The sequence below is a fragment of the Lindgomyces ingoldianus genome (assembly GCF_010093535.1).
Source record: "Lindgomyces ingoldianus strain ATCC 200398 unplaced genomic scaffold BDR25scaffold_5, whole genome shotgun sequence".
NCBI lineage: Eukaryota > Fungi > Ascomycota > Dothideomycetes > Pleosporales > Lindgomycetaceae > Lindgomyces > Lindgomyces ingoldianus.
In genome coordinates, this window is record NW_022985166.1 from 1620658 (window position 1) to 1646590 (window position 25933).

The window sequence follows — 25933 nt, forward strand, 5'->3', positions numbered from 1 at the left end:
GGGGCCTTTTTCCCCTGCCCACAGGTTTCGTACTGTGAGGAAGCGAGGGCAAGGGCATCTCTCGTATTCAAATCCAGCCCTGTGGTTCCAGGATTCTGCAATCTCTTTTTGAGTCTGGAGTTTGCCCGAACTGAATATGTGCGACATAAATCGGTGTTCCAGGCCGATTTGCGGAGAGTTGATGGCGGCGGCGCCCATACTACATTTCACAGCAAGATAGATAGCAGGGAGCGCATAGCCAACACCTTCTGCAAACTCGCGCCAGACACCCTTTGCCCTTCTGTCTGGAATCGCACCAGAGCTACCCCTCGGGCTCATCGGTGAGACATAGGACCTACATGACAAGAGTTGGACAACCACCAATGCTTTCGCGGCCCAATTCCATTTTCAACCAGGCTGAGATAATGCATCTCGGATTCGGGGAAGGGGAATCCCAGAACCGAGAGCACAAGCCCCCTGTGGGTCAGAGGAACCCATGTTCCAGTGCATCATTGTATGCTTGAACTTACAAACGCGATGTGGCACAGGGAAGGGACTGACTAGCACGTTCCTTTCATTCGAAGAGGAGGTTCTTCCCCTTAGATAAACGGATTGATTCGTCTCTTGTCGGAAAAGCTGCCCAGGTTGAACGACCCATGCAGTATCGTGGTCAGTGAACACCAGTTTCGCTACGAGCTGGTGCAACGCGAGTATAAGAACTGGGTATTCCCACTTCGCGTCTGGATAAATGCCACTCGCGTCTAATACTCTGAACTGATCAGTCACTGCGTTCATTTTGCAGGGCACGGGTTTCCCTATTCGTGTTTGCTCGCTATATCCTACATTCCTTTACCATGTTAGCCAAGAAGCTCCTTTTCCAGCTTCAATTGCTTTTCTCCTTTGCTATTGCCCTCAATATCCCTAGGACCAAATGGACACCGGCTACATCTGTGCAAACTCACAAGCTAGCAGACAAGGTACCTCATTTCTCATGGTAATATGATATATTGCTCATATGAGGGCAGGGACGGACAAATCTTGCGGCATACATCAAGAGGCATGGTTACCCTAATCCGAAGTGCACTGCGCAAAATGTTGTAGTCCGCAAGGAATGGACCACTCTTTCTGTTGCGGAGAGGAAGTCATACATCAGTGCATTGAAATGCCTCAAGAAAAAACCTCCGAAAACCCCAGAAAGCTTTGGGTATCCTGGAGTTCGATCACGGCATGATGACTTCGTGGCTATACACATGAATCAAAGCTTTACAATTCACTCAACGGCAAATTTCATGGTTTGGCATCGATATTACGGTAAGACACCATGACCCGTAGTGAAGCAACGCTAACACGAATTTAGTCTGGGCTATGGAGAAGGCTCTTAGAGATGAGTGCGGATACACCGGGTATCAGCCATATTGGAACTGGGCCATCACGGCGCTTGATCCCATAAATTCACCTATGTTCGATGGCAGCGACTCCAGCGTCGGCGGTAATGGTGACTTCTTCAACTATACCGGGTTTTGCATCAATGATCCAATAACAGGCATATGCCAGATCAATATTGCTCAGGGTGTCGGAGGTGGATGCGTTACGAAAGGCCCGTTCAAAGACTGGACCCCAACTCTCGGCCCAGTTTTTCCAGCTGTTACCTACCTGAACCAGACGAACCCAGATCCAGCTGGGCTTGGGCGGTACTACAACCCCCGTTGCTTGCGTCGGGACATCTCCACCTATATCTCGAGCAAATGGCTTAAGGACAGTGATATCGCATATCTGATCACAAACAACACCAAGATTGCAGACTTCTGGTATTACCTACAGGGAGATTTCCCAGCTGGGTAAGTTTAGCCCTGCCCTCCTGATTTGCAAACTGTTTACATATCCCTTAGATACATGGGTGTTCATGGAGCGGGCCATTTCACCGTTGGAGGCGATCCTGGTAGCGACTTTTTCACGTCGCCTGGCGAGTAAGCTTGCCATCGCACCACAAAAGTAAAATTCTAACCTTTTGCAGCCCTGCCTTCTTCCTTCACCATGCTATGATTGACTACACCTGGTGAGCTCTCTTGCTAAATGATCCCGCATTGAATCATCGCGCGGCTAACGATTCTCTCCTAGGTGGGTGTGGCAAAACCAGGATCCAGCAAATCGAACATATGCACTCTACGGACCTACGGTTCTGAATGACTTCACTACTCCCAACGGCACGCTCGACGATCCTATCAACCTGGGCGTTAATGCGCCAACTATCAAAAACCGGGACGGTATGAGCACGATCGCCGGGCCATTTTGCTATACGTATGCGTAGGTTAATGGAGGAAATCGTAGGTAATAAAATACAAAGAATTTAATATGCTCGGTAGTACAGAGTTTTCGCTTCTGCAAATGGTTGGAATATTGTTTGACGGCCAAGAACCTTGGTAAACATATCTGCTATATAACTCTTACCACTTATCTAAAGAATGGTAACTTGAAATTCCCTAATCTAAAAACGTGATATGGACAAAGACGAGAAGGAAAGAAAATAGATAGGTCGAGGCAATAGAGCGAGTCACTTTTTATCCGTGCTCTCTTATATGCGGACCAGCTTAAACAGCGTCGCACGAAAACTGCATAGCCAGCAATAATTGCAGCTATCTTGCGGGAAAGCGTCGCCTCAGCAATCAGATCCTTCAAGGTTGAATTCAGAAAAGGATTGTGATTTTGTTCGCGAAAAAGAAATTGCGCTTGCGACGACTCTGAGGCTGGGGGAGGGAAGATTCATCTACAGACTTAGGGAAACGGTGGGTAGTTTCCCCGGACCAGGGACGTCGGCTCCCAATCAAGACTAGCTTATCAGCAACATGCATGGAAATATCCCTAGGGCTGTAAAGAGCTAAGCTTCCACTCGTTTCCGGATACTGTTCATTCGTCAATCTGTTACAAGCAAGATCGTGGGTCAGCAATCTCTGTAGAAATGATCACAGTTTCTGGTCGTCGGAAATGTTAGGTCTGGGAACATATCGCACTCTACTTTCCGATCTTCTGGGGTAGAGCCTGCTTTAAATCATTTCTTCATGCCGTTCAACTCCTACTAACTCACCCGTCTCCACATCTGTCTAGCCAGGAACTGGAGAATCGGCGTCGGTGACTAGATAATCTCCGGGGAGCGGCTTAAATCCTACGCTAGCAGACTACTCAGGCATTATTTTGCAAAAAGTTGATCATTAGTCCCGTCGGGGCATGGATTCAGAGCGCAAGGCTCCTTCGACTTGCACACTCGGCGGTCGGATTGGGCCGATGAGGTAGAAATATAAGTGACGTCGTGTCTATATTCTGAATTTCGAACACTCTTCCCATCAATCACCTGCTCTAACGTTGGAGAAACGGCCATGCATTTATCCATTTTCCTATCCTCCTTGGCTTTACTGCCTTTGGGTGTTCATAGCGGTGTCGTTGAAACTTTCCAGTCCAAATGCGCGAACCTCGCCCATACAGTCACTGCTGAAGCCAAATATGACATCCATATCAACATTGTGGAGTATCTTCCAGCGGGGTCGGTCATAAACCACACGGCTGACGGCACGAATGAAACTTGCAGTCTCTTCGCCTCGCCAACATCTCTTCCGGTCAACATTTGCAGACTAGCCCTCAAAGCCGCGACATCAAACTCAAGCTCTATCATCCTCGAAACATGGCTACCTGAGAATTGGTCCGGGAGGTTTTTGTCTACTGGAAATGGTGGACTTAGCGGATGTGAGCCTAAGTTACATGACTATGCTTTAAATCATCTATGTTAATTCCAACGCCAGGCATCCAGTATTCAGATATAGCATACGCAACCAAGTTTGGCTTTGCAGCCGTTGGAGCAAACAACGGACACAACGGTACATCTGGCGGCGCATTCTTCCATCAGCCCGAGGTTCTGAAGGATTTCGTCTGGAGGTCGCTTTATACCGGAGTTGTGCTGGGCAAGAACATCACCTCGCAGTTTTATGGAAAGGACAAGTGCAAAGCCATGAAGTCATACTACATCGGTTGTTCCACCGGCGGCAGACAAGCATGGAAAGCCGTTCAGTCATATCCAGAACTCTTTGACGGTGTCATAGCAGGAGCACCAGCGATTGCTTCCAATGGCTTGATCTCGTTTTTCGGCTATGCCTTCCAGTCCTTGGGTGATAACTCTAGTGACACTTTCCTTGATACACAGAACTGGGAGACTCTCCACGAAGAAGTTCTCAGCCAGTGCGATCACCTCGATGGCGCTGTCGATGGCATCCTTGAAGACACGCGCAAATGTAAGCCTAATTTAACGAAAATCCTCTGCGAGAATACTTCTCGGCCTGGATGTCTCTCTCAAGCTCAAGTATCCGCTGTGGAGAAAGTATTCTCGCCGGTAGTCGTTGATGGACAGGTGATTGCTTCGGGGCAGCAACACGGCGATGAGGTCAGAATGATCAATGCTCTGTACGGACCATTGCCCGGAACCTGGCTGGAAGAGTATTTCCGCTTTGTGATTTACCAGAATTTGAGTTGGAATCGGACCATGTTCAGTCTGCAAGACGCTGCAGTAGCGCTAAAGGCGAACCTATTCAACGTTGAAACCTTCGATGGCGATTTGCGTGCTTTCCGGGATCGCGGCGCCAAAGTTCTACACTTCCACGGTCAGGCCGATGAATACCTCCCCGTCGGAAACTCGGACCGCTACTACGACCTTGTAGCCAAGACTATGGGGTCTTCGAATGCGGAGTTGGACGAGTTCTATCGGTATTTCCGCATTAGTGGACTGGGCCATTGTTTCGGTGGACCTGGGACGAACTACCTTGGGCAGCATGGCGGAACTGCGGCAAGCGACGATCCAGACGACAATATGCTCATGAGGATTGTTGAGTGGGTCGAGCATGGAAAGGCACCTGAGTTCGTAAGGGGAACGAAGTTTGTCAACGATGATCCTGCGCAAGGAGTTGCATTTACTAGGAAGCATTGCAAGCACCCAAAAGTAAATGTGTACAAAGGTCGTGGGAATGGAACTGATGAGAATGGATGGCATTGTGTTTGAGCCGGCTCAGTCCTAAATTTGAGGAAAGTTGGGACTGGAAAGCGATGGGATTGTGTCATTAAGGCATGATCAAAACTCTGCTCACTTAGTCTAATGGTATATAGGGCATATACAGGACCAACGATTCTCAGCTCTACGTGGTACTAGTCAGTCACAAATAACGTTGTCTTCGGATAAGTTTCCATGCACCTCAATCACTTAGCTATCTTCGCTCTTCTTTTCTCTCTTGACTGGTGCAGGTTTATGTGCTGCTTCAAAAGCATACTTCTCCCGAGTTTCATTCTCCTCCTTGACGAACTTCGTGACGTGTTCTGGGATATTTGCGATTCTATTATAAGGGCCAGGTTGGGGCTCACCCAGCTTTTCATACACAGGGATTACGCCGGTCCAAACTGCGTCGAGCACATCTTCTCTCTTCATGTCTTTCCTCTCGTCCTCAGGAATGCCTTCTCGTACCTTCCCGCTGGCACCTGTGACTTTGAGCTTCAGAATGCGCGTGGACTGCATTTCAGCGCCATCTGGGGGAATTCGTGTGTTGGTATATCGACCTGGAACAACTGAATTTGTGATAAGTTGCATGGCCCAGATCTTCTCCTCCTGGTCATCGACAATGGTTGCAAACCCCTGTAGAACAGCGGACCTGTAGTTGTAGTTGTGAGAATTTGGTGTCAGAGTGAGCACGAATCCGTCTACTTTTGTAGCAGCGATACAGAGGGGCAGGCCCTCCTCACCCCGCTTCACAGCGTCGTCTGCCAGCTTCATCAGACGGGAGCTAACGTAACCATGAAGATAGCATTTCCAATCGCCTTCGCCACGAGATTCATCTCCAGGATAGAGTCCCAACTGGCCAATCATAGGAAGGACAATGGGGGCGGGAATGGTCGGTTCGGGAACGAAGGACACGTGAAGGACTGGCGTGCTATTGACGATGGAACGGATCGTTTCCACATCATAGGTGGCTATGAGAATTAACAAACATCAGCGGTCTTAGCATATAGCAAGATTCTAACCTTGGTGTTTGTAGCGGTTAACCTTGTTAGAGGTATTCTGCGGATATGTGGATTCGGTCATGGTAACAAGAGCTTCTACCGATGTTGAGGGAGGACTCAGGGACTATTGTCCAGCCCCATGAGTTAAAAGGGTCCCACTTCCTCGTCCATATCTATCTAGCTTTATTGGAAAGGAATTCAACGCTTCTGACGAGGTGGTGATAGGTGCAATAGCGGTCGATTCTCTGGTGTTGCTCTAACTTGCTTAGGGAAGTACAACCGACAGCCCATAACGACAATGCAGTTGGGAGAGAGACTAAAACCCGTCGACAAGACTACCGATATAATGATAACAGCATCTCCAAGCCCATGCATTTCCTCGATGCTGGCACGCTGATAAGGAAATAAGGAGGAAAGCCCAGACCCATCTTTCTGTACTGTATCTAGTGTTGTGAAAAGTGGTGAGAAACGAGGAGACCTGGGGGCTAGTCCGCTCGAGTTGTGCCTCCAAACACCTTCTAAGGAAAATAAGGTGGCATCGATAGGAACTCTTGTGCTGAGGTCAACTGGAATTGCGGGGAAGGTATCGATAAGAAATTGTCGTTTCGTGTTCCTAATACGGTTAGTAACTTGTTAAATGAGAAAGTGAGCAACGCGCCCCACCTCTTCCAATTTTTCTTCCTTAAACTCACGCTCGCCGACCCAATCCACGCTAAGTTGCTTTATCCTGCTATCCTAAACTTCGTTATAACAAATTTATCATCGGAATCTAGTGCCAGCGCATATAAAGGTGCAAAATGACTAATAAGATCTCAGAATCGTTGGCTAGGGAATACTTCATTGGTCTTCTAGCATGTTAGTGTATACGACGGAATTTGAATAGGGCTAACCTGATCTGTAGATCTTTCGTTTGATATAAGGGAATACTGGGAGGGTGCAAATTTCTGTGATAAATTTACTGCTAGTTTGGTTCCATTGTAGCAGCAACGACTTCTACAAGATCTAAGGATTACAAGAAGGTTTCTGTGTAAAGTTAGTTATCTAGATTGGACGTAGGAGCAAGATGCATGCAGGCCGCTAATGATACATTCGGCGAGTTGGCTATTCAGGTCATACATCTTTTGAGGGACGACAGATCCCGGAGGAAGAATGCGTGGAGAAGTACCACGGCGACGGAAGAGGTACCTATTTTAGACTCAAATGTCGTCTGATGATCTGTCACAAAATTCGATCGTGAGTCGACATGAACCAGGAGGTTGGCTCATTACACATTTGGCTGCACGCTGCATGCATGAATAAGCATTTCATCATTTTGAGGGGTCCACTAGAATAGGTGCGACCTTGCCTCCCCGCACCACAAAGCTCTACTCGACTCATAATGCTCTCAGATTGGCCAGTAAAGTATGCCCTAATTCCCGTTGAATTGGTAATTTCATTTCTCATCGCTTAGAAAGCAGCACAGCGTCTATTCTCTGCTCATGTCCCTTACGAGGCACTATAAACTTTCCTAGAGTAGATACCAGCAAGGTTTTACGGCAGAAGACAAGCACCACTAGAGTACCATGTCTATGCGGGCATTTTGCTTTGATAATCTGCAAGCCATTGGCGTACATGACCTCAGTCATCGTGATCAAGCGTAATGATCGTATGATGAGGGTCGGTGGGAAGTTTGAGCACATGTCTAGAGGAAGACATAAAGCCAACATATTCGAGTGCCACTTTTGGATTCCGTAGCTGTTGAGATGCAAAGCTTGACGCGCGTCACTCCCTTCAATTTTCCCATTCGCCTTCACAGTCCGTCTCATCTATTCAAATACTTTTCTAACTCTACAGTGATGGCAACACCACCAAGCTTTCCGTTCGCTCGTCCAAAGACTTGGGAGCCACCCACCGAATATGCAAGACTGAGGGCCACTGAACCTGTGTCTCGTGTAGAGCTCTGGGATGGCACTCACCCATGGCTTATTGTTAAGCACAAGGATGTCACCAGTGTCTTGATAGATGAGCGACTCTCCAAAGTATCTCATACTTTCCACTACGTTGCTATCAAGGCAATTATAACACAAGACAGGAGAGAACTAGGCCGGGGTTTCCAGAGATGAGTGCTGGTGGAAGGGAGGCCGCAAAGAACAAACCAACTTTTGTTGACATGGATCCACCGCAGCATATGCAGCAGAGGTAAGTCTTCTGAAATAACTGACTTAGGGTCGAATTTGTTTAATATTTGATTAGAAGCATGGTCGAGTCCCTCTTTGCGTACGAAGCTATATCGAAGCTTCGTCCGCACATCCAGAAGACGGTAGATACATTGCTCGATGCCATGATCAAAGGTGGATGCGAGAAACCAGTCGACTTGATTGAGAAATTCGCTTTACCAGTCCCTTCTTACGTACGATTACTCGGGAAGATATAGTAGAGAGTTACTCACTATTTGCAAATAGATCATCTATGGAATTCTCGGTGTTCCGTTTGAGGACCTCGAGTTCCTCACTCAGCAAAATGCTATCCGCAGCAATGGCAGCGCAACTGCGACCGAGGCGTCTAATGCAAACACGTAGGTTTAGGCCCCTGAAGTGAAAGCCCTGCTGACTCAATATGCTATGAAGTACCTTGCTGGATTATATCGGCAAACTAGTAGATAAGCGAACTCAACAGCCAGAGGAAGACCTGATTAGCAGATTGGTAACTGAACAAGTAAAGCCTGGTAACATTGACCGCTCCGACGCTGTGCAGATTGCGTTCTTGATGCTTGTTGCTGGCAATGCTACCATGGTCAACATGATCAATCTCGTACTATCTCCCTCTGCTCTTAAACCCACTTTCGTTGCTCTGAATGTAACAAAATACTGACGATCCTGCAGGGAGTCGTAACACTCCTCCAACACCCAAGCCAGCTTTCCAAACTGAAGCAGAACCCCACACTCTCTCCCGCATTTGTATCCGAGCTTTGTCGTTACCACACCGGATCTGCAATGGCGACTCGTCGTGTTGCCAAAGTCGACATCACTCTCGCTGGGCACGACATCAGAGCAGGAGACGGCATAATTGCAGCCACGCAATCTGCCAGCCGAGACGAAGACATCTTCTCTGACCCAGAGATTTTCGACCTCATGAGGTTTGTGCCAAAAGAAGAAGGGGGACGCGGCGAAGATTGGTTTAAGGCAATGGGGTATGGATGGGGCGAGCATCGGTGTGTGGCTGAGCCGCTTGCGAGGGCGGAGTTGGAAGTTGTGTTTGGTGAGTTAATTAGACTTCCCTTTGACGTTACCTTGCCTCTTTGATTTAAGCAAGGACGTGACTTACACCTCCCTTAGCTACCCTCTTCCAAAGATTGCCGGATTTGAAACTTGCGGTACCTTTCGAAGAAATCAAGTGGACGCCGCCTAAGAAGGACGTGGGAATCACTGAGCTACCGGTGAACTGGTAATTTGGGCATCGGCATTGGTAGTTATTATCTCTAAAGTGAGGGTGTGTGTAGATGGCTAGATGGTACGCTTAGGCGGACTGAAAATGCGGCTCAGGGTTTAAAATAGGGTCTGCTACGGGTTCTTTACTCCAAAGTGCGACGAGGAGAAAATTTTTTTTATTCAACACAACCAATAATCTCCACATAGAGATCGTACAAATACATACTACCACCACTCTTCAAGCATTCGTCTCCTTCCCCTTATACTCCGCCGAGCTGCCAACCTTATCCCAAGGCGCAAACGCTTTATTTCATTAGCAGTCGTCCGTTTAATTTCATATCGGCAGGGCATAGCACTCACGATTCTTCACCCCCTTTAACGGCGCCTTCAACACCGGAAAATGCCTCTCCAGAATATCTTTAAACCCACCATCCTGCACCCATTTCATACCCACCTTACTATACACATCCTCATTCCACTCTGTTGCGATGAACCGATCACTCTTCAACCTCCGGCTCGCCATGAGAATGAAAACCCGGAACGCTGTGTCGCTGAAGCCGAAGCCCTTTGGCAGCGGCTCACTAAGACAACCGACTAGCAGATCGACTTTCTCGATGTCGTCGTCGTAGATCTTGCCTAGTTTCTCCGCAACGGTTTTGTTCCCGCCGGCCAAGTTGAGGAACGACGTTGCGGGTTTGAGATGGAAGAGCCGGCGGAATTGATTGTACCGCGGAACACCTCGTTCACGATCTCGTAAGATATCAACAGTTGCAAGATCGATATGACGGCCTTCGGGTGTATGTAGGTCGCGTAGAAAGTGGGGCGTATTGTTCAGAGTCACAGCCCCGGGATAGTTGATTCCGAAGGAGTAGAACAGGTCTTCGAATTTCAGCTTCGAGTCTTGCATCGGCTTTCGCGCGTTTTCGAAGGCAACATCGGCGATTGAGTACGTCTTCTTATGGGCGCCGGTTTCCGCGGTGAAGAATGCGATGTCGTCTGGAATGAGCGAGTGGAGGCGGTACACAGAGACAAATTCTTCAGTCAGGGAGTAGGGTGCGCCATGCTGCTCGGCGCCAGATCCAGGGATCCCGCTGAGTTCCTCGCCGCTCGAGACACGCCCGAGCATTTTGTAAAGCTTCTCCCCGAGGATTCCCCACCATTGAGCGTGCATGGCGACGTCGAGAGTTGGGTGGGCTAAGATAGCGGGCGTCCATTCTACGGTGTGTATCTTTGCCATCAATGCACAGTTGACAAGCCGAGCGGTGTCGAATAGCTGTTCTGAAGTCCAGTCAGGATTGTGTAGGGTCAGCTCATCACATATAGCGTTATGCTCAAGTACGAAAAGGGTATGCATCATTTCAAGACCGATCCACCAGTTTGCGAGGAATCCAGTTACGGGAATGCCGTTTTCGTCCCGTGGGAGAAACGTCTCCATGTTTTCGACGTCGACTAAGAGCTTTCCGTTCTTAGCGTTGCCACGGAGTTCTTTCGTCTTTGCTTCAGTATTGCCGTATATTTGAGAACCGTCCCACCAGTGCGTATTCTTGTTCGCATAAGCGGGAGCTTCCTGATCTTTCTTATCGAGTGGTGTATCTGCGAGAGTTGCTTCTATCTTCATTGATGAGCTAGACCAATTGTCACCCTGGGGGAGAGGGACATTGTAATTTTCACTTTCACTATTATTGTGCATGAACCCTTGATTAACGTCAGTGGGATTTCGGCCTGTATCACTTCGGACATTAAGAGGGAATATTACAATCGTGTACTTGAAACTGGATCCACGCCGCAGCTAGCAAGTTCAAAATCGTTGCTGGCTTAAACGTATCCCTGGCTAACAATGATCTGCTCACCAGCCTAGGGTTCGGCGTTAACATTTCTTCAACCGTCGGCTTCTTGGTGAACTCTCTTGGAACATTTCTTCCAAACCGCATTCCTAGGCATCCCATCTTCGGTCGGTCGAGCGCGTTGTACAAGCCATCCGAGTTACGCGTCGAAAGGTACTCGGTGGTTTCCATGTGCGGGCAACCGGACTTCCCTTGGTAATCTGGCCCGGGGTAGACGTCATGGAGGTTCTTGTGACGGAGTTCTTTGCGATAGGCATCGAGATTGGCGACGCCTATATATGTAGGGAGTTTATGCCATGGGATAAGCCAGTTAACGCCTTTGAAGACGAGAATCAGAACTTTATCGGTAAAGGAGGGGTCGTATGGGGCCGAAGAAGGCTTTGTAGTTGGTGCCATTGGGGGTGTGATGGAGAGGAGGGAGCCTTGTAAATACGAGAGAACTGGTGTAATGAAAGGGCAAGGTTCGTTCGTTCAGAAGGCTTTTCTGGTACAAACTCAACCTACCTTGTCATCCAGTTAAGGGAAGTAAGAGAGCGAAACAGATGCCAGGAGGAATGCAGTATCATCTCACACCTTAGGAGAGACCTCAGACATGGTCACAGTGCCTATATACCAATATATCTGTGCTTACCCACCTGTCTAGAGATGGATAAAACTCAGCTTCCTCCTTCTCCGCCACAGCAGTGAACCCATGATTAACTACACACTCTGACTACACAAGGATGAGATAGTACTGGCCTAAGGTGCAAATAGAAGAGGTCGATGGGTAAGCAGGACCAATAGCTGAAGCCGACCATTCCGGAATAGGAAAATAAAATAAGCACGGCGAGGCTCGACCCCAGACATCTGACAACGGAATGACCGAATGCGACGTTGGATTCTGGTTTCTCCAGGGATGGAGTAAGCCACCGTGGGTTGGTAAAGGGCATCATTGATATATTCGTTGCGGCAATGAATGGAAGTGGTTACTGCGGAGCTGACCACTTATAAGCCTCTTTCGAACTCCGACCTAGCAAGTCGACTTTGTGCGGCGTAGCTTGACCAGGGGAATTACTATTCTCGACTTCATATTGGTGGATGAACAGGCGAATCACCTACAATGATGACCGGCAAACCTGGCTAAAAACCCTTCAATAAGGCTATCATAGAGGGTCTGCGCTCTAAAGGGACTTTGCAAATATTTAGCGCGGTCCCATAATATTTAGCCCGAAGACATCAGTATGTCTCTTGGTCGCTCGGGTGACTTTGGTATGTGGGATTGAGTAGAGGACCTCTGGGACGAGAACGCAAGGACTCGATTCCGAATTTCTTCCTCTTCGCTTATGTCGACTCGAGCTCGGATTTCCTCCTCTTCGCTAATACTATGAACGTGAATACAGCCGCTCTCCAATTCGGTGTTTGAACTTTGTTTCGGGGGATGATAAGAGGACCGAGGTGACTCCAAGCCGGACAGTGGGATTTCTCTCACATCTCTCCTCCCCTGTCCAATATGCGCTTCCGTCATATTGCTGTGACTGCCTGCCCCATCTCCATAGTAATAGTATGCGCTTCGCCGCGGGAACCTCGAGAGCTCGCCGAAGACTCTCTTGAACAGAGGCTGGAGTGACGGCACCGAAGCCGATACGATTGCCGTGTTTAGTTCTATTTGCGTCCAGAATATGACATAGCCGCCATAATATCGAGGCTCGTCTGAGTTAGCCCACATGTACACCCCCCATACACGGATGGCAGATGCAATCGGCGCAATACCACCGACGGAAAAGACACCGAGTAGTGCAATACGTTTCAGCTTGGCCATGCTCTTAATCTGGACAAGTAGAGGCATAGGGAGAAGGAGGATCGCCGTATCGGAGAAGATGTTGAAGCCAGCTTGTGTGTAGTAGACCGTGTTCATAATGAGGCAGTGGTACTTCTCCCTTTCGAAGATTTGAGGTCCCAAGGCAAAGGAGGGATGTTCGGGACATTCAAATGCGTTGACAAATATCATAACAATCGTGAAGACTGCAACAATGACAATCGAAAGGTATACGAGAAACCGAAACGTTCGTTGAGTCGCAATAGTAAGGTAAAAGGCGAGAATGGAAAACTTGATAAGAGCAAGGTCGGCCAAGTACATCAGCTGGAAGGCGTACCAAGATCTTGCGGCCCCGACTATTTTACGATGGAGGTGATCGGATGAGATCTGGGAATCAAATATTAGAAGGTTATTGGCGAGGGGTGAATCTACACGCTTTGGCCTTACAGGTGGTAGATTTGGGGGTCTTGGATGCTGGCCGCTGCCGTAAAAGAGTTGGTAGTGGTTGATGGCGCACATTCCCCAGGTGCACAGCTAGCACAGTTAGTACCCAACGTCCCTAGAGCCTATCAAATTACAGTATGTGATCGCATGACGGAACACAACTAAGGCAGATCTGATTTATCAATCCCTTTGCTTGGACTATAGAGGATTTTGAAAGGATGCTAGCCTCTATTGAAATCAGACCCTCGTTATGCTCCATCGTAAAGGACAACAGGAAGGATTGACATCGCACCGACGATTGTAAACACGAGGGGAAACTGTGAACTCACTAATGCGGTTACCATGACATAATCATATAGTTTTAACCTCCCTACGACCCATATTCGACAGTAAAATCTGGGGATTCAATTAACACAGCGGTACAGAGCTAGCTTCGATGGGGAATGGGGCCTTACCTCACGCCAACAACTAGGGTTGATAGGCTTGTTAAGGTGTAAGCAGTGATTTCTATCGTAGGACCTAAGTCATTTGGTGCAAACATCGTAGTGTCGCACTGAGGACCACCTTGGCTGACAAGTTGATGAGGTTGACAATGATCACTTCCCACGACTTGGGACGCGGTCATGCGAGATAATATCTAGATCCCCGGAAGTGGGTCTGCGGACGGGTCGTTCCCTCTCACACCCCTGGGATCACGAGGTGTATGCATTGGATCGACGTGGAGATTACTGAAGCTGAGGCCTGAAGGATCCGGGAGAACACGCACCCCAGTTTCGGTATGTTGTGGCGGGGTTGAAGTCTTCAGGTCAGGGGTTAGTGGGCGGTCCAGTGTGAAGAAGACCTCGTGTATTCAAGTGTAAACAAGAGGACACCCAGACATTTCAGCATCGATAATCTGGTATTATTAAACGCTGTATGCCGCCACCCCTATTCGAGCAGACTGAAAAGTAACACATCAGTGAAATTTTGAAGACACAGAAGAGTCGTTCTCATACGAGAATCGGTTGTGCCCAGCCAACGATACGAGATTGTGGTCTGTGAGCGACATCAGCTTCTGCAATGCAATCAGCTGGGACAATATGGAATGGCGACCCCTGGTGTGAAATAACCAGCCAGAGCATTGAGTTGAGGTTGTGTGCAGACGAAACACTGTATTGGCAGCATCTCCCAATAGCGATTGTTGCTTTGTGCCTGTGCCTGCAAATCCGTTGGTGGCGCAAGAGGGATAACAATTATGCAACACGATGAACGTGCCCTTTCCATCTCCAAGAGCCCTATTCCTTGAAGAATGCCAGTGCAAACCCCCAAGCGGTCAGAGAATGGGTTCGCGGAAGCGGGAAGACTAATCTCATGGCCCGCAATCAGACCATCTGGCATGGAATTGTGTGAATGTTGCGCAATCGGACTCAGACTCTCGGGTGCAGATGGGCTGACCCTTGAGGACATTCGCATCCGGGTCCCCCGGAAAGAATAAAAACAGCAACAATGACGGCATGGGAAGAAGAAAGCAGGGGGAAAGGGGACGGAGATGTGGCCGCTTGAGCGCGACTTGGATTGTGCGGCCACTCATACAAGCATTAGCTGCTGATTCCACATCGCCATCTTCCTTCGTGGCCCGGGCCATTGGCCAGTTGGAGAGACTTGGCGAGTGTGAATGATGAAAGAAGAGCGACTGTAAGACTTGATCCATTGCTGAAATTGAACTGAGACTACATCAAACCTCCTTGAAACCTTCCATACCACTTGTTGCGCCGTGATAGCTCAGTTCTGCCAGCACCCCGCTTTCACGCCCGGTTTTCTGGACACTAACCTGGGCAAATCTCGACACATCCAAGAAATCTTGGGCGGTCGACGACAATGTAAGAGGGAGTGATGTTCACAGTCAGTCAGCCGGGTATGGGAGGATCCGCCAAAGGGACGGTTCCTGGAACAAAACGCAGAGCTAGTTGAAGCGTTTCGAGCCTGCAACGTCATTGTGGCCGCGACGCCCAACACGTGACGACGTCGCCTCGTAGACTCCCAACCGCGAGCCAACTTCCCATTACTACTCCTCCCCAAGGTGCCCAAGAACACTCCGATCCTCACGCCAACATACGGCTCGACACATTCGCCCTGTGCGATTCTACACGAGTTATCACTCCGGTGCTCTGATTGCCGGCTTCCAAGGTTCCTGTCAAGCGAGATCCGGCCTTAATCTGCCCCTCTGTGGACAACCCGCTGGATCGTGGGCAGTCTACTCACCGCACACGATCTATTATAAAGCAGACTGCGCGTGCATCGCCCAACCCTTTCTTCCGACGCTCAAATGAGTGTCGCGGAGATCCCAAAGACGACCCCTCCCCTTGGCCCCAGCCCACGCTCGTCAGCAGTGCCTCTCCTGAGCGAGAGCAAGCCGGCAGAAGACACCAACGATCAATCGAGCCTCCTCGCCAAAGGCAAGCGCAAGCTCCTCGGGCTGGGCAAGAAGAAAGAGGGAGACAAGAAAGACACCGACATGTCTCCCAAATCGCCCGCAACCCTCTCAGCGTCCCCTCCTCTCCCCACTGCGAGAAGACCGGTGTCTCCCCTCAACTCCCCTCCCCCCGACCGCCGACCGTCTCCTCGCAGCAGCCCGCGTATCTACCCGGCCGGCGTCGCAGCATCTCCCAATCGGCGATACAACCGCTCGTCCTCCCCCGGCATGCACTCACCGGCGTCGTCTCAGATTTTCGAGCGTAACGTGCAAGAAAGCGTGGGCGAGCTGTCACCTGCCATCCCCGCACATATCCAAACGGAAGACCATATACCGCCAGTCTTGGAGGCATCGTCGTTGGCAATCACCGACGACCATTTGAACCCAGATGAGGTGGAGATTGTTATGCATTCGGCGCACCAGCCCGCCTCAGCTACCGTTGCTGGCAGCATGACTGATTCGATGTATTCTCCCTCGCAGGATGATTTTCCCATTTCAGGACACCTAGATTATGAGGACTCTGCGTCCAACTACGGGTCACTGGACACCACCGATGTGCGACGTCTGAGCTTTATTTCATTTGCGGATGTCGTCCAAGCTGAACATGTTGAGGACAACCGAAACGCAATGCAATTCATGAGCCTATCGTCCACAGCCAACCGGTCTCCATCTCCAGTGCGGTCCCCCACCTCATCCCATGGTTTCAGTGCATCTCCGCCTACGAGTGGAGCCACATCAGAAAAGGGCGCCGAATTGGTGTCTCCCAAAGGCGCTCGGGCTCCCGGCAGCCCTACAACGACTCATGGCACCCATAGCCCCCCATTGGGCGGTGAATTGCAGATTGAAACCATGCGCCAAGCGCTGCGGAAGACAGGCAGCGGCGATCTCAGCGGCGCACGGAGCCAGCCACTGAGCGCTGTCAGTCTGGAAGACAACGCGGCCGACCTGCCTCCATTTAAATAAGGGTATGTACTGCGTTGGCACCCAAGGTGGAAAATGAGGCGCGTGCACATGAGGAAAGAAGGCTGCATCGACTTGATCCTCCCTTCGACCTGGCGCCGATATGCAGTAATGCCGGGGTGGTGTTATGGCTGTTAAAGTCTTTGTCTGGCATGAGCTGGAAGGTGACATGTGAAACTGGTTGGGAAATGGGTAATTTCAGCTGATGACGGAGCGTGGGATGCGGGCGAGCACGTTTATTAGGCGCGGATAGGAACCTTGGGAGCGATATCCAACATGCAGTATGTTTCTTAGGTGTTTTTTAGGGGTGTGTTTCCGGATGGCAGAGGGTATTGATGTGATATACATGGCTAGCTGAGAGGGGAGCATGAGGCCGAGCAGGCAACCCGGTGCCTGCTTCCATGACAAATGGCTTTTTTTCTTTTTGTTGATCAAGATTTGCAGCTACCGCGGCTTGTCCCTTGCAGTTCGTGGTTGAGTGAGCATCAGAAGCCTAGGACTCGGTATGACCTGCTCATGCAGGCGAGTGATGCATGAAGCCCAGAACCCACCATGGATAAGCGTGGCAGACGGCCCGTTGTCTTTGTTGATAGCGCTCTTTTGTTCTGGAAGGATAGGTCAGACAGCCGTAATTTTCCTTGCAGTGCAGGCTGGGAGAGCGATTGGTCGTGGCGCCAAGGCGCTTGCCCTGTGAGAACTGCTCGTTCCTCCCCCCAACCCTCCACCGTCGCTCATCACCCATCGCCATTTGCCCCCCGCCGCGCCCTGCCCTCTCCCTCACCACGCGGCCAGTCCCAGTGATGAATTGAGCTCCCGCCCTGCTGTTCCGAGGCGCCTCACCCCCCGTCCCAGGCTGCTGGCCAGGCGCTCCCAAGACATTGCAGCCCATACGATGCGCCACGCCAACTGGAACATCCTCTCCCCATTCATCACCGCCGTTTCTTGCCCAGCTCACCGGTGACGGTCGGACCGGGTGCCCGCTCCAATCTCGTCGGTCAGCTGTCAATGACAGCGCAACGGAGCGCACGGCTGGGATAGGACAAAGGCAGAGGGCCCTGCCTACACCCACCTAGCATCTACCGGCTGGAACGCTGCCAGTCGGCTCTGCGCCGACCGTAACGCCACCATTTGTCACACGGCGCACACGGTTGGCATCATTTCCGCGCAGAATACTCAAAAGAGCGTGCTTCCAATAAGTATCCGGGATAGCCCAACCAGCGGGCTCACCAACCATTGTTCATGGATCAATCGAGGCAGACCAGGCGGAACAGAAGGGAGATCGGCGCTCCAGAGGCGACACCATCCCGGGACAGATGGCGAGACGACACCGAGTTGTACACCCGCAGCAACTATCCCTCGTCGACGATTCGCGCTGTCACCCCCGAGGCCATTCCCGAGGGCGAGGTTGCGCAGAACAGCTACGCCAGAGATACACACCTAGCATCATCGCCGCCCATATCGCCTCGCTCTGGCAGCAGCCTCCAGCGCGACCCTCAGGCCCCCAGGAACACCAACCCGCGCAGCTTTGTTTCCAGGTCCAACTCCAGCGAAGCTGATTACACACTACGAAATGCTAGAGAGGGGCAAACAAGGCCGCGAACAAGGACGCTAGAAGAGCGGTCCACACGAGACAGGTCGCCGCCGAACCTGTTCGTGACGAGCCGGCACCGCATCGGCTCGGTGCACTCGACAGGCTCTGCTAACTTCCAGGCTCTCGAAGAAGCCGTCGTGACCTCGATAGGGCATCCGTCCACCATCTCTCCTCCCTCGCACCCCCCACCGCGAACCTCTAGCTCGAATCGAAGCCGCCTCATCAAGCAGCCCCCACGCACTGCTTCCCCCATCCCGCAGATGGTGGCCTCTCCCAATGCTCAGCCCGACTCTTGGGTGTCGCCCGTCCCAGCATCGGATGCAAGGAAGGTCCTAAAGCTTATGCGCGCCACGTGCGGCAAGATGCAAGGCATGCTGGCCTTTAGACGCGGCGAGGCAAACCCGTGGTCTTTGTCGTACTGCTATATAAACGAGGAGGCTGGGAGTCTCGTGTACGAGCCTAAGAGCGACACATCCTATCATCGCACCCTCGTTCCTGACCTCCGAGGCTGCCGTGTGAAGAGCGCATACGATGCCGAATCCTACACGGCTTACATCCACGTTCTCGGGCATAACTCGAAGTTGGAGGTCTTCTTGCGGCCGCCCACCCAAGACGAGTTCGATTCGTGGTTCGCGGCGTTGCTATGCTGGCAACCCATTCGTCCCAAAGGAATACACAACAAAATGGCCAAACCACAAACCTCGCTCGTAGCCGAGCGGCGGCTTGCTGACAGCAGGAGACATTCGGAGGTGTCACTCCTAAAAGAAGCGCCAATCATCAAGGTCGGGAAAATGATATACTGGGACACTAGTGTCACATACAGCAACACTGGCACGCCAAAAACTGGGGCTTCGAGACCACAAGCGTACCGGATACAGAGTCACGGCTCGCGGAGGTGGAGAAGGGTCTCTTGTACCCTTCGAGAAAACGGAGAGCTCAAGCTGTACTCCGACACTGATGTCACACTAGTCTCCGTGGTGCAACTCTCTCAGCTCTCTCGATGTGCTGTCCAGCGATTGGATCCCTCGGTATTGGATAACGAATTTTGCATCGCCATTTATCCACAATATACATCTACATCTACATCGTTATCATTGTTACGCCCCATATTTCTGTCCCTAGAATCACGAGTCTTATATGAGGTATGGATTGTCCTACTCCGAGCATTCACTATTCCGCAGCTGTACGGGCCTAAGCAGCCAACGCTGAACGAGGAGGGCGCACTATCGCCGTCCTTTGGAACCCAAGATATGTTCCGAATGGAGCGATCGCTGTTCTTTCGGGTTGTCGAGGCCAGGTTGATGCCGCCAATAAGCCCCAAAATGGCGGAACACGGTACACCAACACGGCCAGCTTCGTCAGTGACGAACTCCGGAGGCTACTATGTGGAGGTGTTGCTTGACGGTGAAACAAGAGCGCGAACTATGGCCAAGTCAGAAGGCCAGAACCCGTTTTGGAGAGAGGAGTTCGAGTTTTTAGATCTTCCCGCTGTCCTCTCAACAGCATCTTTATTGCTCAAGAAGCGACCTCCCAGTCAGATGCGCGCCGACAAAGGCCACCACGACAACCCGCTGTCCTCAGACTCTTTCACTTCGGAAGGCGCTGGCGGCTATGCTGGTATATCATTCGATCAAACATGCGGCAAAACAGACATCTACCTGGATGATCTTGGCCCAAATCAAGAGATCGAAAAGTGGTGGCCGTTAGTTAATATGTATGGAAATAGTGTGGGGGAAGTTTTTGTCAAGGTCAGCGCGGAGGAGTGTGTCATACTAATGGCTCGGGACTACCAGCCTATGTCGGAGCTTCTTCACAGGTTCTCAAACGGGTTGACACTACAAATCGCCCAGATGATACCAAATGAACTCAAGAGACTATCCGAATACTTACTCAATATCTTCCAAGTCTCTGGACAAGCTGGAGAGTGGATCATGTCTCTTGTGGAAGAAGAAATAGACGGGACACTGAAAGAAACCCCAGCCAGCCGGTTGCGATTCAGCAAACGGCTAGGCTCCACTGATTCCACCGAATCATTCGGCTCCTCTAGCGACCGGGAGCTATTCGTACGTGACATGGGCAATAACGCCAAACTTGAGGCCAACCTTTTGTTTCGCGGCAACACTCTCCTGACCAAGTCCTTGGATTTCCATATGAAAAGACTCGGGAAAGAATATCTAGAGGAGACGTTATGCGAGAAGTTGAGGGAGATCAATGACAAGGACCCAGAATGTGAAGTTGATCCAAATAGGATCACATCGCAACATGAGCTGGATAGGAATTGGAGACGCTTGATCAACTTAACGGAAGATCTGTGGAAAGCAATCTACAACTCAATATCTCGCTGCCCCCAGGAACTTCGACTGATCTTTAGGCATATTCGAGCTTGTGCCGAAGATCGATACGGCGACTTCCTTAGGACGGTCAAGTATAGCAGCGTGTCAGGTTTCTTATTCCTGAGGTTCTTTTGTCCCGCTGTTCTCAATCCGAAGCTCTTCGGGTTGCTTAAAGGTAAGTGTACACGCCAGAAATTGAAAAGACCCCCTAACGCAAAGAAGACCACCCGAAGCCGAAAGCACGCCGAACGCTTACACTCATCGCTAAATCTCTCCAAGGTCTTGCTAACATGTCCTCTTTCGGCACAAAAGAGCAGTGGATGGAGCCCATGAATGTTTTCTTAAATTCGCACCGGCAAGAATTCAAGACCTACATCGACAACCTTTGCTCGATATCATCTTCAACATCAACACTACCCCCAATTCCTCCTTCATACAGCACACCCCTCGCTATTCTCCAACGCCTCCCTCCAACCTCCCGAGAAGGTTTCCCCTCCTTGCCCTACCTAATTGATCACGCCCGCAATTTTGCCGCCCTAGTCGACCTTTGGCTTGATAACACCAAAGACTCAGCCCGTAATATCCAGTCCACAGATGGAGACCTCCTTCGTTTCCACAACATATGCGTTAGCTTACACGAACGCACAAGCGATTGCCTCAACCGGGCTGAACGCGCTGAACGCCCTAGTTCTAGCCTCAGCGTCAAATGGGAAGAACTCGTGGAGCAGTTGCAAGGTTCTGCATCCTTCGAGCCGACTCGTGGGGCTGCAACTCGCAATAAAGCTACCGCATCGGCATCTGCCTCGATGCCCACAAGTCCATTGACTGAAGAGCTAACCAGCTCCTCATCTACGAGCACACCAATCACCATGAAACCCGCCAGAGCACCGAAGACGAGACATCAACAGAACTCGTCGATATCGGCTTCCGCGAGCTCCGTGACGTCTACCTCGTCAAACCCATTAACAATGAAAGGCAGGATTGGCGCATACGCGCCTAGCCTGAATGAGTCAATTTCAGCGTCTACATCGGCATCGGCATCGGCTTCTGCAGCCGAGGAAACGCCACCGGGAAGTAGTGATGGCTTGCATATGGTGTCAATAGGGTCGTCGTCCTCATTCACGGCAAATCCAAATGTTCATATTAATTTGGCGCATATCAACTCCGATCCCACATCCCGCCCGCCGAGGAGTGCAGGAGGCATGAGTATGGAGGGAAGTGAAGCGGGTAGTGGGGAAGAGTATACAACGGCACTTCCAAGATTCGATAAAGAGAAGGAGAAGAAAGAGAAAGGCCTTAGGGGTGTTTTGCCATTCAAATCTCGGAGACGGGATAAGGACAAGGATAAAGACAAAGATAGCGAGCGGAAGGGCAAAGAGAGGGATCGTGATGCGGATCGTAATACGGACCGAGGCGGAGCTACTTCAAGCGCACTAGGTGCATATGGATCAAGAGGCATCAATGAAGGCGTCGGAGGGGAGTGGTGACTAGATGGTTGGTACACAGGGAAGTACAATAGCCCGAAGTTGGGAAGGGACAAGGGAGGCAGGCGGAACTCCGACGCGGGAAAGCAAGGCGATGATGTGGAGTATGTGTGAGGAGGGAGGCATGAGAGCGAGAAGGATTGCTTGCATGCAGACTCAGCATGCGTACGCCACAAGCACTTGATAACGCCACTTGAGCAAGATGGAGATTGACGCCGCCTTCGCCGAGCTACGAGAAGGAAAAGATGCCTTGCTAAGCTCCGTGCTCAATTTACACCGGACGGAACGGAACTTCACCGCCATTCCTTTTATTATGCTGCGCAGTTCTCGTTGCCGCATGTCCTTCGAGTCAACCCAAACCAAATACTGAACCGAGCTGTACCGTGCCCTATTACAGCATATTCACACCTCCCACGGACCATTAATAGAGATAATTCGACAAGTCGAGCCTCTTGCTAGAACCAGTGCGGACACCACTGTCCTGCAAATTTCCGTCCCAAAATACTCCTGCTCCGACCATGTCGAGTTCCAAGACGCAGTACGCCTTCCAACTTTTGGTCTATCTCGCCATTCTGGACTCTCTTTGCCGCATGCATATTGGTGGTTCCTGTCTTGTCTAATTCGGGTCCTTTTTCTACTTCACCGTCTGTAGCTGCGTGGACAGAATCTCACGCAGAGCCGAGCGGAGTTTGTCCTCTTCGTGGGTCGCCGGCCGCAGCATGTCTATTCGTTGAATAGGACTAAGGCCAGTCCAGTGCACCCTAATACTCACCGTAAATGTGCTGTGCATTGCAGCACATTGGCAATCATTACTCTCAGCTCATCTCAGCCCAGGAGGAGGGTCTTTCCTACCTGGTCTGGCAGGCTATCATCCTTACTTGCTTGCTCGTCCTCACCGCTTGGGACTCGACTCCTGTTTACCGCGACGCTGAACTTTACTGGCTAGCCGTAGGAGTCCTGCACTGCACACATACAGAAAAGGGTGGACTTGTTACGTCGCGTTTCGTTAAGTTTATAACATTTTGATTGATTTCACATCACTCATTTGCATACCTAAAATCTTTCAGTCTGCTTGATATTTGTTTCTATCTGTGAAAGCGTTTAGCGTTCATACATTTCACATTCATATTCATGGTCAGAGCTGGGGTCTAGGTTGGGAGAGGGACACATTTGGATTGGGTTGGTTGGGTCCAACGAGTAGTTTCTTGTATATGAGAGAGGAAAGGTATTGGACCGGACCGAACTGGGGTGGATTGGATACGATTCCTATCAAGTACACTAGGGGGGATGGAGTCTTCATTGGTGGTAGGTGGCTTATTACACTTCTGATGCACGGCGGCGGTCATTCGACTTCCTGTTTTATATTCGGTGGCTTGGATTTTGAGCTTGGATGGCTGCGTGGGTAGATGGTTATCAAAGGTTTGGTTTGATTCGGGGTTTTGGTGCGCGCGAGTTGGATTGGAGATTTATATATTCACGTACTCGAATGCAACATATATAATCAATCTTCTCCGTTCGTTTGTAGGTGTAGGGAATGGAATTGAGACAGTTGAATGTAATGTATAAATGTCGTTGATTGGTTGTCATGTGAGCGGTTTCAGTTATCGTGGATAGCTACTTTCAGTGCAGCTAGCTATGCGTAAAACCTCCTTTCTTAATCCCTCAGCTGTCGTCCGCCAGCTCATACGCTAAAGTGGTATGGCACGGGAAATGGACTTTTCGTTCTAGTAAGCCTTCCTTACCTTTCCCGCACCCTCGTCCATCACACACGTACCTCTCCATCATAGCTCCGAGCCCATGCCAACCCCCCACCACATCACTCCTCACACCCCCAAAGCCCCTTAATCAAAATCAAAAGCATTCCTATAGACCTTCTTCTCCCTCTCTCTCCTCTCCCTAACCCTCTTCCTCACGCCCTCCAACTCCCTCCCAACCGCCACATCCCCGGGCACCAACCTCTCCGCCTCCTCTAAGTCCTCCAACGCATCGTCATCATTCTTCTTCCCAATCCTCGCCTGTGCACGGCGGAAATACGCCTTCCCTTTGTCCTTATCGTTAATCCCCTCGATCTCCAGCGCCTTCGTTGCGGATTCGTTAGCGGCTTCGAAATCCCGGAGTTTATTCTGGAGCAAGGAAGAATTGGAGTAGAGGATTATTTTGAGGGCGTTGAGCTGGGGGAAGAGGTCCGCGGGGTCAGTGTCCAGGGGTGTGGGGTGCTCGTGCAGGTAGCGCAAGGCTTTTTGGTATTTTTGGAGACCGAGGACGAGGTTTGAGGATTTGAAGGCTGAGTTGCCGAGGTCTTTGAGGGCGGAGGCGATGGAAAGGATTTCGGTGCCCGTGATTTCGGTGGAGTTAGTTTTCTGGTCCTCCGGATAGTCTTCGTAGGGGTCGCCGGTTGCGTCGGGGATCTTTTCTGTGGCGCGGTCGTAGGCGTCTCCTGTGAGTTCACCGCAATCTGGGGGTAAAAGAGGTTAGCTAGGGCATGGATTTAACGAGTGAGGGTGAGGTTTGCGTACCAACGATAGTAGCATCATGCAACGGCTTATCCCCATTCTGCGTCTTCAAATTCTCAATCTCCCTTACAACACTCCTCCCATTAATAACTTCCCCAAACACCACATGCTTCTTATCCAGATGCGGCGTGGAGACCGTCGTGATGAAAAATTGACTCCCATTTGTCCCGGGTCCCGCATTTGCCATACTCAACAGAAACGGGCGATCGTGGATCTGGTCGAAATTCTCGTCCTCAAACTTCTCACCGTAGATGCTCTCCCCGCCCGTGCCGTTGCCCATGGTGAAGTCGCCACCCTGGATCATGAAAGATTTGATGACACGGTGGAAGATGGAGCCCTTGTAGTGCAGAGGCTTGCCGGAGGTACCGAGTCCCTTCTCACCAGTACAGAGGGCGCGGAAGTTTTCGGCCGTCTTAGGGACGACTGGGACAGTGCGTTAGTATTTGAGGAGGATGTGGGGAGGGATACACATGCTGTCATTGTACTGAACATGTTAGCATAATGAAGCCCTCAATTCCGGAGGAAGAAGACTCACAAGTTCAATTACAATACGTCCAGCCTTTACTCCGCCAACAGTAACATCGAAGAAAACGCGCGGACGTTCTGTGTATTATACTGTTAGCAGAGCACACTGTGCTGGAACCTCGTCGTGGGGTTCTTACTTGTGGATGCCATGGTTGCAGTTTGGAGGAAAGGGCAAAACAGAGACAGGAATTGCGTGCGGGGAGTGTGTGAGAGAAGGTTGTAAGTGAAGTCTCGAGGCTGAAGAAAGCGGCGTCGTCAGGCAAGGTGCCAGAAGCTTCTACAGCGTGCCAAGACATGCACACGCACCCAGCAATCCCACAAAGACAGGTTCGCCCACCTGAAAGGACGACTCGCGAGGCTAGCTGGCTGGAGGCAAGTGTCACAGGGATTTGAATGCAGGCACCAAGTCCCTCCAATGGTTCCTCGGGTGCTGTACCTGTTCAAGCATTGTTGACGTGCATTTCGCGATGAGGGGCATCAACAGTCATAGTGGGGTTTCGCAAAGGCTTCCCCAAACAGCATCACCAGCGAAGCAAACCCCACGGCGCTTGATCTTTTCGAACTTCTCACTTATCCCCC

The 25933-nt window shown here is 50.7% G+C and overlaps 10 protein-coding genes across 10 annotated transcripts; 5 read left to right on the forward strand and 5 right to left on the reverse strand.

Moving 5' to 3' along the window:
• Nucleotides 1–630: 630 nt before the first annotated feature.
• On the forward strand, nucleotides 631–2385 carry BDR25DRAFT_331891 (Di-copper centre-containing protein). Its single transcript, XM_033692688.1, has 6 exons — nucleotides 631–956; nucleotides 1005–1290; nucleotides 1337–1817; nucleotides 1869–1946; nucleotides 1994–2035; nucleotides 2098–2385. Exons 1-6 carry the CDS (start codon nucleotides 834–836, stop codon nucleotides 2285–2287), a joined length of 1200 nt encoding a protein of 399 aa, XP_033552346.1. The 5' UTR covers nucleotides 631–833; the 3' UTR covers nucleotides 2288–2385.
• A 943-nt stretch (nucleotides 2386–3328) lies between these two features.
• On the forward strand, nucleotides 3329–5200 carry BDR25DRAFT_279595 (putative feruloyl esterase). The gene is made up of 2 exons (XM_033687765.1): nucleotides 3329–3714; nucleotides 3771–5200. Exons 1-2 carry the CDS (start codon nucleotides 3351–3353, stop codon nucleotides 5015–5017), a joined length of 1611 nt encoding a protein of 536 aa, XP_033552347.1. The 5' UTR covers nucleotides 3329–3350; the 3' UTR covers nucleotides 5018–5200.
• A 15-nt stretch (nucleotides 5201–5215) lies between these two features.
• On the reverse strand, nucleotides 5216–6099 carry BDR25DRAFT_382533 (uncharacterized protein; the record flags this gene model as incomplete). The annotated part of the gene is made up of 2 exons (XM_033697782.1): nucleotides 6028–6099; nucleotides 5216–5976 (listed from the first exon to the last, which is right to left on the reverse strand). Exons 1-2 carry the CDS (start codon nucleotides 6086–6088, stop codon nucleotides 5216–5218), a joined length of 822 nt encoding a protein of 273 aa, XP_033552348.1. The 5' UTR covers nucleotides 6089–6099.
• A 1742-nt stretch (nucleotides 6100–7841) lies between these two features.
• On the forward strand, nucleotides 7842–9522 carry BDR25DRAFT_331893 (cytochrome P450 55A3; the record flags this gene model as incomplete). Its single annotated transcript, XM_033692689.1, has 7 exons — nucleotides 7842–8024; nucleotides 8078–8184; nucleotides 8239–8395; nucleotides 8448–8560; nucleotides 8613–8796; nucleotides 8868–9243; nucleotides 9321–9522. 7 exons carry the CDS (start codon nucleotides 7842–7844, stop codon nucleotides 9431–9433), a joined length of 1233 nt encoding a protein of 410 aa, XP_033552349.1. The 3' UTR covers nucleotides 9434–9522.
• Nucleotides 9523–9651: 129 nt separating this feature from the next.
• Nucleotides 9652–11653, reverse strand: BDR25DRAFT_213680 (heme peroxidase; the record flags this gene model as incomplete). The annotated part of the gene is made up of 3 exons (XM_033684761.1): nucleotides 9652–9716; nucleotides 9774–11108; nucleotides 11170–11653. 3 exons carry the CDS (start codon nucleotides 11651–11653, stop codon nucleotides 9652–9654), a joined length of 1884 nt encoding a protein of 627 aa, XP_033552350.1.
• Nucleotides 11654–12458: 805 nt separating this feature from the next.
• BDR25DRAFT_213316 (uncharacterized protein) lies at nucleotides 12459–14037 on the reverse strand (the record flags this gene model as incomplete). Its single annotated transcript, XM_033684749.1, has 4 exons — nucleotides 12459–13408; nucleotides 13487–13586; nucleotides 13826–13892; nucleotides 13952–14037. The coding sequence occupies 4 exons, from the start codon at nucleotides 14035–14037 to the stop codon at nucleotides 12459–12461; spliced, it is 1203 nt and encodes a 400-aa protein (XP_033552351.1).
• A 250-nt stretch (nucleotides 14038–14287) lies between these two features.
• On the reverse strand, nucleotides 14288–14725 carry BDR25DRAFT_301148 (uncharacterized protein). The gene is made up of 2 exons (XM_033689513.1): nucleotides 14492–14725; nucleotides 14288–14436 (listed from the first exon to the last, which is right to left on the reverse strand). The coding sequence occupies exons 1-2, from the start codon at nucleotides 14615–14617 to the stop codon at nucleotides 14401–14403; spliced, it is 162 nt and encodes a 53-aa protein (XP_033552352.1). The 5' UTR covers nucleotides 14618–14725; the 3' UTR covers nucleotides 14288–14400.
• A 1451-nt stretch (nucleotides 14726–16176) lies between these two features.
• On the forward strand, nucleotides 16177–16911 carry BDR25DRAFT_212906 (uncharacterized protein; the record flags this gene model as incomplete). The annotated part of the gene is made up of 1 exon (XM_033684734.1): nucleotides 16177–16911. The coding sequence occupies one exon, from the start codon at nucleotides 16177–16179 to the stop codon at nucleotides 16909–16911; it is 735 nt and encodes a 244-aa protein (XP_033552353.1).
• A 1097-nt stretch (nucleotides 16912–18008) lies between these two features.
• BDR25DRAFT_103280 (uncharacterized protein) lies at nucleotides 18009–22396 on the forward strand. The gene is made up of 2 exons (XM_033683475.1): nucleotides 18009–21007; nucleotides 21055–22396. The coding sequence occupies exons 1-2, from the start codon at nucleotides 18148–18150 to the stop codon at nucleotides 22317–22319; spliced, it is 4125 nt and encodes a 1374-aa protein (XP_033552354.1). The 5' UTR covers nucleotides 18009–18147; the 3' UTR covers nucleotides 22320–22396.
• Nucleotides 22397–24157: 1761 nt separating this feature from the next.
• BDR25DRAFT_322679 (peptidyl-prolyl cis-trans isomerase 1) lies at nucleotides 24158–25504 on the reverse strand (the record flags this gene model as incomplete). Its single annotated transcript, XM_033692051.1, has 4 exons — nucleotides 24158–24771; nucleotides 24833–25252; nucleotides 25361–25432; nucleotides 25492–25504. The coding sequence occupies 4 exons, from the start codon at nucleotides 25502–25504 to the stop codon at nucleotides 24158–24160; spliced, it is 1119 nt and encodes a 372-aa protein (XP_033552355.1).
• Nucleotides 25505–25933: the final 429 nt, after the last annotated feature.